Here is a 13,284-nt window from a genome sequence, read left to right as displayed (position 1 = left end):
ATTTTAGCTTTTTAAAAATATTTTTAGATTTTACAAAATGATTTTTGAACTAAAAACACAGAAAAAATGGATTAAAAAAATTCAAATTATTGATTTAAAAGGGGGAAAATCAGGAAATTTAATATACATGTATACTCTTCATTTTAATTTGATCCTAAAACAGAAAGTCGGCACTCACGATTCACTTTCCCGGGCCACATAAAATGATGCGGCGGGCCAGATTTGGCCCCCGGGCCGCCACTTTGACACGTGTGACCTAAGAGCAATTTTCGAGTGATCAAATACCTTACTCCACACCGCGAGGACCTACCTGGGATCGAACCCTCGGCCCTAGGACTGCGATGCGAGGCCGACACCCCACCGGGCCGCCTCACTTAGCACCACTTAGCCACAAATGACATCGTGGGTATAATAGAAAACGCGGGTTCCGCCGACGTAGAAGAACCACGGGTACGACGTCCCCCTATCAGCAGGTGCCCGACACACACTGGTCCATTCATATGCGCATTCCAGTCTCTCCACTGGCGGCCCAGCTGGTTCCTCCCGGGCCACTCAAGACAGGGGTGGAAACACACAAAGGGTCTTCAATCTGCCTCGGACAACGGGCCGCATAAAGACCCGGAAAAGCACAACGGCATCGTGTCAAAGAGCAGGCCGGGGGGGGGTGGGCGTCCTAGCTCGGGGGGCCCGCGTCGGGCACGGTCTCCGCTGACGGATGGATGAGGCTCCAGCTCCGGCATCGGCCCCAAAAGCTTTGTGCGAACGCGGAGGACATTTGTTCTCGCCCATTGTCTATGGAATGCAAACACAAGGAAGGACAATGAAACGTCCTTTTGGGGTGACGAGGAAGCTGTTAGGAAAATGACGATGCAAAGCTCTCGGGTAAAGATATTGTTCCGACTCGCTGCGGCACCCTCTCATGGCGACCTGTGGTCAAATTTGCCTTTGATTTAAGTCGTGTTGGGCAGGTTTCACAATCCATAATATGAGTGAGCGGTGAGCAAGAAGCGCCCCACCTTATCCTGGAAACCAGTGTGTTGAAAGAGAGCTTTTGTTGGGAAAAGGAGAAGTTGAAATGATGTCAAAACCACCGCATTGTCACAATGTAGTTTTGTAAAAATGGCATTTTTTTAGAGCTTGTAACGCGTTTCCTAGTGTTTGATTTGGAATTACCCAAGGAATGGTGCAAAACTAGCGTGTTGTTGTTGACTTAAAAAAAAAAACATTTTTTTTAACTTGTCCCTTTCGCCAATGTGGAACAGAGAGTTCATGGTTTACAGTATTTTCCGGTGGTGTGCCGTCAGGGCCTTCAAGGCCTTCTCTGCTGGCCTAAGAAATATCTGAATCATATATTATATTTTGGCCATTAATACTTAGTAAATAATTCCAAATTGTCTGTTAGCATCCTTTCATTGCTTTCCCCTGGTTGCACTGCTTCCAGATGTGTGTTTTCATAATAGAGCATTTAGCCAATCACATTTCAGCCATTATTTGTTGCCAGGGTCAGAAATCTGCCTCAACGCCTTCACAATCAGTTCTGCAGGCTTTGCTGCATTAAACAAGCGTCGATAATACTGTTGCTTCAACCAATCAGAATTCGATTTGGTGACACCAAGGCCTTCTCGCAGGCGTAGGGATAAGTCATCGCTTTCACCAACTATGATTGGCTAGTGATAGAGTGGACTAGCCAGAGCTACCAAACTGTATCTGGAGCGAGCTACACAAGCAAATATATTGTTGTGTTGATTTAATAGCGGTTTTGTCAACCCACAACGGCCGACGGAGGAAAATAAATGGATTTGGTTGCAGATTTGCTGGCAAAGCCATTTTCCATCACATACTTTTCAAGAAAAAAAGCTGGACATCATTAAGAAAGGTCGGACACCTCCAAAGCAAGCAAGCCTGTCGCAACCGGGAACGAACATTTTCAGCACTAATTTGAATAAAAACGTATGCCAGAAATACGACAGGACAGGCTCGACTTTCAGCATTAGCTTTGATGGCGATAGAAAAGGAGGAAGAAAGAAAGGAGGATGGATATTGTGTACAGTTTAAAAGGATTTTTGTGAGTAAAATATGGCTACGTTCCTAAATAATATTTCAATAGTATGAGGTTGTTATTGATGATTTTTAATGTGTCGCAGCTGTAGCTGCAGTAGAGGTTTTACAGCCATAAAATCGTTTTTGAGGGTTGGATTGATTCCGATAGCTGAAGGCGCTACTAGAAAATGCACGGACCGCCACTGGTACTTTCCATATTTCAAATCGAATAAAAAACACAACCACGCAAGAAAAAAGCATCATTTTTATTATTTTCAAATCAAACCATTTCACCATGGCTCTTTCCAGCTATTGTTTTAAACGCCGTCAGATCTGATTACACAAATATCATTCTAATTCCTTTTCACATGGCCATAAATATGCCTCCTCTGGTTTGTAAACAGTTTTCAGATGTGAATTCAAGTGCAGGCAGGTTGTTAGCAATACTGAATTATTTTAAAAAAATGGCATTCTGATATTCCATTGTTCGCTTTTGGCTGTTGCCTTTGCCAAAAATATTCCAACATTTATTTGTAGTAGAAAGTAGAAAAAAACATTCTAGTGACTTTCTGGTAAAACACCCATTTCCTATTTAGGAGTGAGTACAGTTAATAAAGTCAAAAATAAATGTATCATCTATAATCCTAATATAAAGCGTGATTTGTGGGTGTGTGAGTGTGTATGTTAAGATTCTCTTGCTACGTTTGTCCAAACCGTGCAACGTAGAGAGTTGAAATTGCCTGTCGAATCCTAATAGACGAAGGCTCGAATTTTTTCACCTTCTCTAAAAGTGTGAACTCAAGCTTTTATCTGTTAAACAACCATTTTTCAAAAGAGAATTATTTTAATAGTGCAACAATTGTCTTTTGGTTCTAAATCAAAACAACAAAGTCCCCTTTATTTATTAACAGTCTCAAAATGACACAGGATGAATGTTGCACACATGTTGCTGAAGGAAAGCTGCCTGCCACGTGTTAAAAAAACACATCTGCTCCACCGTTATCTGCTACTAAGCCGAATTCGACGTGTTTTACGGCGATCGGTCATTTCTAAGATGTGACAGCAAGTCAGAGGCACCCGTCAAAAATTTGTTTTGATCAGTTCGGATGACTCGCTGGATGTTTTCCAGACTTGCGTTAAAGTTTGAACTGATGCCAAGGTACAAGAGCACAAGAAGGTTTATTGCAATCATGCTTGGAACAGGAAGTGATGAAAATGCAAGCAGGGGATTGGTTGGACCTGTGCATTCATTTACACATTTAGCCAAGATTGATAGCACATCAGCACGTCTTAAAAAACAAATAATCATTTATTAGTTAAATTGGACTATAGAGATCCCCCGACCCCAACTCTATAGAGTACATTTTTGCAGTTGTCCCTAAAGTGGCCTCAATTTATTTATTTGAACATGTTTGAAATTCATCACGAGTATGTCCGTTTTTCTTTTAATCATTTTAGCTTTACAAATAGAAATGGACAGGTTTAATTGTCAATTCCCACAATGCAAAGTGTGGAGATCCACAGAGGGACAGTGGATGGAGCCAGGTTTCTTCCAAGCAACCAAATGGCCATCAACTGCTAAATCACGGCTTAAAGATGGAGAGGAAGTCGGACCTGTGATTTTCAAAACAAAACGTTGTTTATGCAACGCCACAACTCGCTATAAACTACTTGTGTTACTATTAAGAATAAGAATTCCTTTATTTTATGCTCTCTATTTTTGAAACTGTTTTAAAAATTTGATTGACTAATTTGTTGTTAAACAACGTTGCACGACAATTTTGCACGTTCCATCCAAGCTTCGCAATCGTCTTTTATTTGCAAAGCACAAACCGGAAACCACCGCTATTGCATTCGTCAATTCTTCAGAGGATGCAAATCTTCGACTCAGAAAATTAAGGGGGAGCTTTGGAGTTAGTTGCGTGGATTCTCCTTCTTCAAGCCTTTTCTTTCACTCCAAATACCCACAAAACTTTTAAACCGCTTTTTCTTTCCCCGTGAGGAATAATCTAGACAACAAACGACTTAAAGGACTCGTAAAAGAGCATTTTTAAAGCGAAGACTGCGATTTACCGTGAGTGAAGAAGTTGCGTTCAATGGAGGTCCGAACCACTAAAGTTGGCCAACATTGTTTGTGTTAGCAGGCTTTTAAAAGAAAACCTGCGGGTGGAAAAAAATCGGGAGTACATCCCACGTTTGGTTTCATCCCACGGAAGTTTTTGTTCCGCTTTCTCTGGTATTTAATCTGGCACGCGTGCTCTGAACTCCGCACTTTCCGAGTTTCGGAAAATATGCGCGAGTTTCTAAGCTAAACTTGGATTTAAACTCCTTTTTTTTTTAGTATTTTTTTCTTTTTTGCAGTCAATCTCAGTTCTGGAGTGTTCTCAGTAGACCAACGCTGGCTGGTTGCCCGTAAGGTGAGCTGCTTCTTTTTCTTTTCTTATTCCCCAAACACGTTTTTTTATTGTGTGTTGACGTGCTGCGGGGCCAGCATTGTTTCCCGCTGTAATGTGAGATTCTACTGATAAGAAACGTCTTTTTCCCCCTTCAATCCTTCTATAAATGTTCGCTTTTTAACGTTTTTAATATTAAAATATTCGCGAAATTCTGGCATGTCGTTTTTAGGATTGCAGAAAAGGAAAGGAATGTATTAAAGCCGTTTTCAGAAATATTTTCCACTCTGAACTGAGTGTTTTGTTTGATTTTCACAGTATAGTTAAAAAGAAAAGTCAATAAGCCCCACCCCCTCGCTTACCCCATTAAATGTAAATGCAATATGTGCTACTTGTATTTTTATGTTGTATGGTTTTTTTGTGGCCATCTTGCCAAATGTCTCTTGGACAGTTTTGACAAATTCCAGTGGAGCGACTCACGAGGAAATGCTGTCAAGTTATCCTTGTGGAATGCCAATTCTGAGTTAGTTCTCATGAAATGATGAATTGAATTTTGTTTTCTCTTAAAACGACATGTCACTGAAAGGATCCTTTCTTCAGATATGCTTCAGATTCCTTCTTTTTGGTGTTTTTTTATTTGATCCGTTTTTCCTGATTCAGATGCTTGCGATGTTTTTGTTCAGATTACAAATAATGTTAGGTTTTGCACTCTCAAAACATTTTCTATTACACAGTATTTTTCTTCAGGTTTGCTTTGCTTGCAAGGTTTTGTTCAGACTAGAAATATTCGTCGTTTTTTTGCAGTATATATTCCAAATTCTGATAACAATCACTTGTATTCTGGCATTGTGACTTGTCAATTACACACACTTTACAAGATATTTATTACAATTTAGTCTCAAATATGCTAAATCCTTCCAGTCCTAACGGTTTATTGAATGAAACCAACTTCATTTGACAACATTGATGGTTGTAAAATAAAAAAATATGTTTTTATACTGATACTCGTATCGAATGCCTGCGGAATAGATGGAAATGTTAGTGTACACAACAACAACAGCTTGAGTGGGTTCTTGACAGTCTCTCCGCCTGTAAAAATATATCAGGACATCTCTACTATGTTGTCCACATTATTACAAACTTGGTCAAATTAATGTGTGCAGAATTAATATTCCACACGTATTACTCATAACACTGAGAAATCAATCCAATATTGTTGACAGTTCTGCTTGACGTTGCGCTCGTCCTCGCCAGGGAATCGTTTCCCTTCTCTCATGTCGTTATAACTTCCCTTGCAGAAAGCTATGGAGAAAACAAAACACCCTTGTAGGCGGCGACCAATTGTGTAGATGCTTGAGATTTCCTGAGGTCATACATGAGTGTGCTTTGAATACCGTGTGGTTTAAGTTTGGATGGATGAGTTGGAGCCTATCCCTGTTCGTTTTGGGTGAGACGTCGGTTGAGCTGGTCGCTAGCCAATCACAACACATATACTGTATATACGTGGATGAACAACCATCATTTAGTCTTGAATTAACCTGCAACGCATGTTTTTTTGGGGGGGGGGGGAATGTGGGAGGAAAACACGAATGCAGGAGAACATGAAATGAGGCATGTCCAGATGCTAATTTTGTTTTCTATGCAAATATAAATGGCAGTGGCTCCTTAAACGGTAACCGGTCAAATAGTCCCAGGGGCTATTTAGCCGGTAACCATTGAGTGAATAGGGGATTTTCTAAACCATTCAACCAATCTTATTGAAATTTGATGTGTCATTGCCAATTGATAGATTTTAACATTAGGTGAATAGGGATTTAATGACTATTATTTAGGCAGTGGCTCCGTAGCCGTAGTTTCTTACTATTTACCCCACACAGTATTCTTACCGGCTAAATAGCCATATGGGGCCATATAGGCTATTTGACCGGTTACCGGCTAAATAGCCCCTGGGACTATTTAACCGATTACCGGTTAAGGAGCCACTGCCAATATAAATAACGCAAACAGTAAGCGACTAATAATATTTTTCTATTTAGGCTTACAAATACTACATGATTGTCTTTTACTATATTGTTAGTTTAGAAATTGAAGGTGTTGTCTTTTAATAAGGTATTGACATCTGATTCCTATCACATGTGGAAATGTAAACATTCTCTGTGCTAGCCTCACCTTGCATTTTTGGAGATGCATGTGAACCAAATGGCAATGTGTCAAGCAGTTTGAATGCTTTTACATTTAAGTGTTATCTCTTGGAATCCAGCTGGTAAACCACATATTTACTTTACCAGTCTGTCAGGGGAAAAGATTCGTATATGCTTTAGCCTCAGTAGTCTGGTATTACATTAATCCCTCGATCATTGCGTCGTCACTTATCGTAAATACACTACTTTGCGAACCCCCCCCCCCCCCCCCGCAGTTATTTGTTTACAATTTTTAAGTTCATAAAAATGTGAAAATTTACGCTGAAATGGAAGCCACTCTGCACTGAAGAAAAAGAAAAATAAGGTAGTTATAATTTTAAAAAAAAAGCAGTAATCCCTCGATTATCGCGTCGTCACTTATAGCGAAATCACTACTGCGTTTTTTTCGCTATTGTAAAAATGTGAAAATCTACGCTGAAACGGAAGCCACTCTCAGCACTGAAGGCAAGTAATAAGTAGTTATAATTTTTAAAACAGTTATAAAATAATCCCTCGATTATTGCAAAATCACTACTTTGCTTTTTCCGCTATTGTTAAAAATATTATTATTTTAAATTCATAAAAATGTGAAAATCCATGCTGAAACTTGTAAGCGGAAGCCACTCTTGCTACTAGCACTCAGCACTGGAAAAAAAATAAAAGTTATAATAGGGGTGTCCCTACTTCGCAATTTTTTGATTATTGCGGCCATGTCTGGTCTACATTAACCGCGCTATTCGAGGGATTACAGTATATAACTTTATTTTCTATATACGTTTTGCGTCTTCATGCCCACTACTGTCTGGCTAGCATAGTGAAAATGATGACACCATCAAACTCCAAGTATATTTGTCCCTCTACTTCTGTAAAATGACTGTAAATTGCGCACCACCTACGTAATTGCTCCAGTCATCCAACTATTGAAAAACAGTCCAAAGAGTTGCGTCGGTTTGAATGAGTCATTTGAAAATTCACACTACATTAATCAATCAATGGTCTATAAACACAATCCAAAAGGAACCTCTTTCTTTATTATTTCTGCTCTAATACTGCATACCTCTCCTGAAATGAGTTCCTATTTCAGTCTGACGTTTTGCAGAACAAGTCAAAGCCTGTGTTGGCTATAGAGTGAAACGCTGTCGTTTGACTTCCACTCTCGTGGGATCTTAAGATGACTGAGGTCCGTGTCATGCTTGGAACACGGCCGTGGTGCCGGGGAACGTGTGTGTGCTCTTAGCGCAGGAGCTTTTTCTTGGAGTCATCCCAAAGAATGAGTCACCTCTTACGAAACGCCGATGACCAAGGCTTCGACATCACTCTCGGATCCCCCTGACCCAACTCGGTCTTCTCGGAAAGGGGAAACGAATGAGCTTAGTAGAGGGACGCGAGGTGCCTTTTTGAAACCACAACACTCACTTGTGATAATCTCATAAAAAATGTAGCTGCAGCAAAACATTGATCTGAGTAAACAAATAAACCCAATTAGGGATTTGACTCACATGTGACGTCTGTGTTTTCACCGCTGACTAACAGTTCTCACGGCAAAATTAATTAAAAAGAACTGCTGTAGTCGGACAGCCACGCAAAGTCATTTGTGTGTATGTGTGTGGTAAACGAGGCCCACAAGCGTGTCCTCGCAGTGCATCGGAGCAAATGGCTGTCGAGGCTCTTGGCTCCCAACCAAATGTTAGGTGATAGATCTCAAAGTGTGGAAATGATGTCTCTCTACAACGGTGTCACGTAACACGATGTCGTTTTTTTTTTTTTGCTCTTTAACAGATTCCTCAAGGGGGGTAGGGGCAAGTGTTAATCTCCCAGGCCAGATGCTTTGGGGTGATGATGCAAACAGATGTGTACGTGTGTGGGTCAGTCACAGGGCTAAATCCCCCTACCCCAACCCCCGAGTGTATTTCTAAGAAGAAGACCAGCCTGGAAAACTAAAGAATGAGATGTTATTGAAAATGTTTGATCACAAATTATCTTGTTCTATCAAACTATGCAAAACTCCTCTGACTGAAGTGGTTACATTCCTGATTATCCGTGTGCGGTCGATTGGTTGCCGGTCTTTTGGTCGCCGGTCTTTTGGTCGCCGGTCTTTTGGTCGCCGGTCTTTTGGTCGCCGGTCTTTTGGTCGCCGGTCTTTTGGTCGCCGGTCTTTTGGTCGCCGGTCTTTCGGTCGCCCCGACCGCGCCAACGGGCGACCAAAAGACCGACGACCAAAAGACCGGCGACCAAAAGATCGGCGACCAAAAGATCGGCGACAAAACAAGGTAAAACAACACGGTCTACGCATCAATAAAAGCCAACAATGGCTATGAGCAGTTTCACTGAGCCGACGTGTGAGTGTAGAAGAGTTTGTATGTACATGCGTTGTCCCTTTTAAGAAGCTACGTCAGTCTGGGTCTTAACAAGTTCTCCAACAAAAAACAATACAATTCCGGGAAATTTGGAGCTTTTCTTTAGCCTAATAATCACTAGGGAATTAAGTATGACTAAATAGTCATTCGTAGTTTGTATTTAGGGAATTTGAGCAACGATTTAAATGGTAATTATCACTTCCCTTCCGGGTGACCAAAAGACCGGCGACCAATCGACCGTGTACTTGATTATCATTCTGAACGAATGATAATGTCTTTTAAGTACCTCTGCAGTCATTTGCAATGTCCTTGTTTTTATGATATTTTGATTTACTTGCAGTACTTGTGCTTTGGCATGTTTGCTCGTTGGTGGGTTGTTTTTTCGGAAACCAGACAGACCGTTAAATTTGTCCTTTTTTTTTCTTCTCTCCCCACAGTTTAAATCTGCAAATGACCCACTGCTGATCCACTAAAGTTCTGAATGGAGTTCCAGTCACAGAAAAGGCAACAATTCTAGCTCCCTCAACAGGATGCTGATGAGGCCAAGTTTACCTTTCTTACTGGCTTTCTTTGGCCAGATTTTAAGGATACAGTGCCGCCCTGCCATTCCTGATGCAGGTTGGTTTGTGAGATAAAGCTCTACTTTGCTTCTTGTATTTTTAGAGCCGATTCAAGTGAACTCTTAAGTCCGCTTTATCTTTGCTCTTGATAAATAGCTCGCTGATAAGCAAAGTGTTGTTGTTTGACACACATGCACGCCATATTTAGTGTAGTCTGACATTTGTTTTAAGAGTCCTCCATTTAAGGAGCTTTAAAGTTTTTGATCAAGTGCATCCTAGTGGAAAGAATCAAAGAAAGGGAAAGACAAGAATTAAATTTCATTTTTTTGGTAATAGAAAAAAGTCATTTTTTCCAAAATTCCTTACTTATTCAAGTATAATGCCCACCCATAATTTGTGGAGGATTGCACCAGTACTTGTAACTAACTGGTTAATGCTGAACACATGTTGCCATGACAAAACATTTATTCACAACATATGTTACGGAAACCTGGTTAAACAAACTATTAGTATGAACACTTCTCAAATGTAATTTACAATTTTAAATCCTCCATTAAATCCATTAAAACGGCTGCCGAGGAGACTTTGTCGACCAGCGCAGGGCAGTGTTTCACCGGGATTCGTGTATAACACGCACCCCAACTTTGCTTCAAAATTGGTAAAAATTTTGCCCGTTATACTCGAATAAATACGGTAGCTTTTGTCAGACATTTTTAAAGGCCAGCACTATTTCAGCAAATCAAATGCCTGAATTTTAGATTGTCTCGCCTACTTGCGCCCCATTGGCTAACCACTGTAATATGCGTGGTGTATTGAAGAAACAAGTTTTAATGGACCTATAAAGATTGTTTGACCATAAACTGCGGTTAAAGTAAGTTATAAGTCGTACATATTTACAAGTTTTGTGATGCGGAGAAACGGATCCTCTGTAAATGGGCTTTTTGGAAAAGTGGCATTTCCATAATAGCTAACTTAAGTTGTGGGTTGAAGATTTTGGGTGTTGACACACCGTAGCCGGATGTGGGAATTGACAGAGAGATATTATCAGCTCAACTTATGATTCGAATAAAAAAGCCTTAAAATATAGTGGAAAAGCAAAGGATACGTTTGGGCAGGCTGAAGTAAACGATTCCCATCTGTCGCCATGAAACGGGTATCCTACTTGCCAGTGTGACCAAATTTGGAAGTGCTGATTAACAGCATTTCATGGATTCAACATCCAGGTTTTTCCTCGATGAGTGCTACGTATAGTTGCCCTCGCAGAGACGTAGTTTAAAAATAAGGTTTACGGAGAATAATTGTCTCCCAGGTTAGCTATATTGGCACGTTATTATTTGTCTTGGGCAGGTGCGAGACACTCCCCAGTTCTCATCCACCAAATGGCCAGGTATTATTTCTGCGCCTCTGTGCTTTTCTTCTTGCTCCCCCACTGACTGCATCTTGAGAAGGCTTCACTATTCCTCACGTTCCTGCTGGGTGACAAATGACTTCAGCTGCCAACAAATAATCACAGCGCAAACATTTGCTTTCGTTCCTTTTGTCATGAGCAGAGGAAAAATGATGGAAATGTTGGGAAGTGGTAATGACGATCTTATTCGTGTTTTCATTACTTGTTTTAATAATTCATGTTGTATCTCGCTCAAGGTTTAGCCTGATACAATTCAATTTTTTTATTTTTACCTTGATTTTGTGTTTGTCAAAAATACGTCTGTCAGAAAAAAACCTGCATCTGGATCTGGCAGTTTACATTACATAAAGCATACATACTTTAATCCCTCGAATATTGCGGTTAACCAGACATGGCCGCCGCGATAATCGAAAAATTGCGAAGTAGGGTAACCCATATTATAACTTTTTTTTTTTCAGTTCGGAGTGTGTATTTTCACATTTTTATGAATAAAAAAAAAAAAAGATAGTGGGAAAAAACAACGTAGTCAAGATGCGCTAATCGAGGGATTACTGTATAGTGTTATTGTATTGAAAATACAAAATAATCAATAATCTTTACAAATTTCGCAAATATTTCTGGGTCACCATTGAGCCAAGTTGCAATATATGGTGGCTTTCAAAAAATATTGAAAGAGAAGATATTTAATGCCTTTGTCATTGTGATTTTGTCTTGAGCTGCCGATGGTTTTGATTTCTTCATTTTAAAGTCGTGTTAACAATTCGAGAAAAAAAAAATCAGGTGCTCGGTTGGGGTTTCATTGTCCGTCCTATTTTTCTTCAGTGCCAATTTAAAGTCGTAGCTTGAAGCTAAATGGTATTCATCTCATTTGAATGACAGAGGAAGAGTTTAAAATGTAACTTTTGCTGCTCCGTCGCTTCCAACTGTTAATCCATGCTAATTGTCAGCCGCTCATTCAGCAGTGAAAGGCTCCTCCACTGGAGTGCTTTCTTGTTGCATTTCTTCTTGAATTTTTGTGGACTTGCTAATGGCTATTGTGCTATTCTTGTTTCCTGCATGTCCTGCCTTTTGTCTCACGGCAATCCCGTCTACGCATGGCCCACCTTTTCAATCTCTTGTATTTGCTGAAATAAAAGCGCAACAACAGAGCTCAGGCCGGCCACTCGATTTTGCCGCATTTAGCCATCACTTCAGTGGGAGCAGGAAATCCCAGAAGTCATTCATGCAGCGTATTGCTTCCTATTGCTTAGCCAAAGTGTGTTCCAATGACTGGCGCCAACTCTTCCTTTCACACCACTGAGCTTTTTTTGCGTACCCCCCGTCGCATGCGTCTAAGCGTGCTTAGCTCTTTGCGTAAATTCCTTTAAGTATTTCTCTTATTAGGATGATTTTAAATCATGTCAATCATTCTCTTCCCCCCCCCCCCCCCAAAGAGTCAGAGCAAAAGTCCAGATAGGCGTTGAGGATTTTTAATCCAATGTAATCCAATCATAGCAGCAGGAAGCTTCGCCGAGATCAAACGAGCAGAAATGTTCACTCGGGGTTATTTTTTTATTTAAGACGAGAGTTGAAAACAAAATCTGTCTGGAAATTTCTACACAGTCGTTGTTTTTTTTAGTTTCTACACTCATTGCAGTTTGACACGCACCGTTTTTTGGAACTGGTGCAATTGAAAACAACTTTTTGGGGGGTTTGTTTTTATCGTTTCAACCTGTTTTATCATGTCTGCAGTCAGATTAACGGATGGGATGTTGACACAGCTCTATCAGTGGCATCTCTGTATTGTAGTCAGGATTAGAAACACTAAATGGCCCTCACACAGAGTAAAAGGCTTTCCTTGTGTTTAGGTTGGCAATCCAGGTTGGATCACCATAAAAGTCTCTTCTGCTTTGGACCCTTCAGTCGTGTTTCTGAGGAGAAAGTTGATCCTAACCCCTGGCCCCTTTTCCTGCTGGGATTAAGGGCCTGTCAGACATATGCGATCCAGGAAATACCTTTACTAGGCCCAAATGGGGTCACCATAGCAACTGGTACTAGAACCTGCCACTGCAGGCCCTCACTTGTGCGCTCATGTGCTTATGCTAACTTTCCCGGGCTTTCTGGTCCTCTCGTTGTTGGGATGGTGGGCGGGGTTATACGGAGGTTATGATACACAGGTGTTGTGGTGGGTCGTGTTTTCTGCAAATTGCCTTTGAAAAAGATGTCACCGTTCTCAGATCACTTTTATATTAGACATTTGTGTAAAAGTAACGATGAAAGAAGACCGTCACTCTGATTGTGTGGTATTTTTAGTCTTGTACAAAGTTGGCCGGCAATTCTTCCTACCTTTTTTGTAACCACACAAAC

General features: G+C 40.6%; 1 protein-coding gene across 7 annotated transcripts in view; it reads left to right on the top strand.

Annotated features, from left to right (window-relative positions):
- fgfr1a (fibroblast growth factor receptor 1a) overlaps nt 1-13,284 on the top strand; it is a 29,200-nt gene that overhangs the window by 1,931 nt on the left and 13,985 nt on the right. For 2 of the 7 annotated variants that reach the window (XM_077600236.1, XM_077600234.1), the window contains exons 1-2: nt 3,897-4,457; nt 9,408-9,588. In XM_077600236.1, coding sequence (XP_077456362.1) covers nt 9,501-9,588 — 88 coding nt within the window. In that variant the 5' untranslated portion in view covers nt 3,897-4,457; nt 9,408-9,500. Of the gene's footprint in view, nt 1-3,895; nt 4,458-9,407; nt 9,589-13,284 lie in introns of those variants that run through there. The other 5 variants (XM_077600231.1, XM_077600233.1, XM_077600230.1 and 2 more) reach the window with 5 other exon arrangements.

This window comes from Stigmatopora argus, chromosome 5, assembly GCF_051989625.1.
Source record: "Stigmatopora argus isolate UIUO_Sarg chromosome 5, RoL_Sarg_1.0, whole genome shotgun sequence".
In the NCBI taxonomy this organism is placed as follows: domain Eukaryota; kingdom Metazoa; phylum Chordata; class Actinopteri; order Syngnathiformes; family Syngnathidae; genus Stigmatopora; species Stigmatopora argus.
This window is presented reverse-complemented; position numbering and strand designations above follow the sequence as displayed.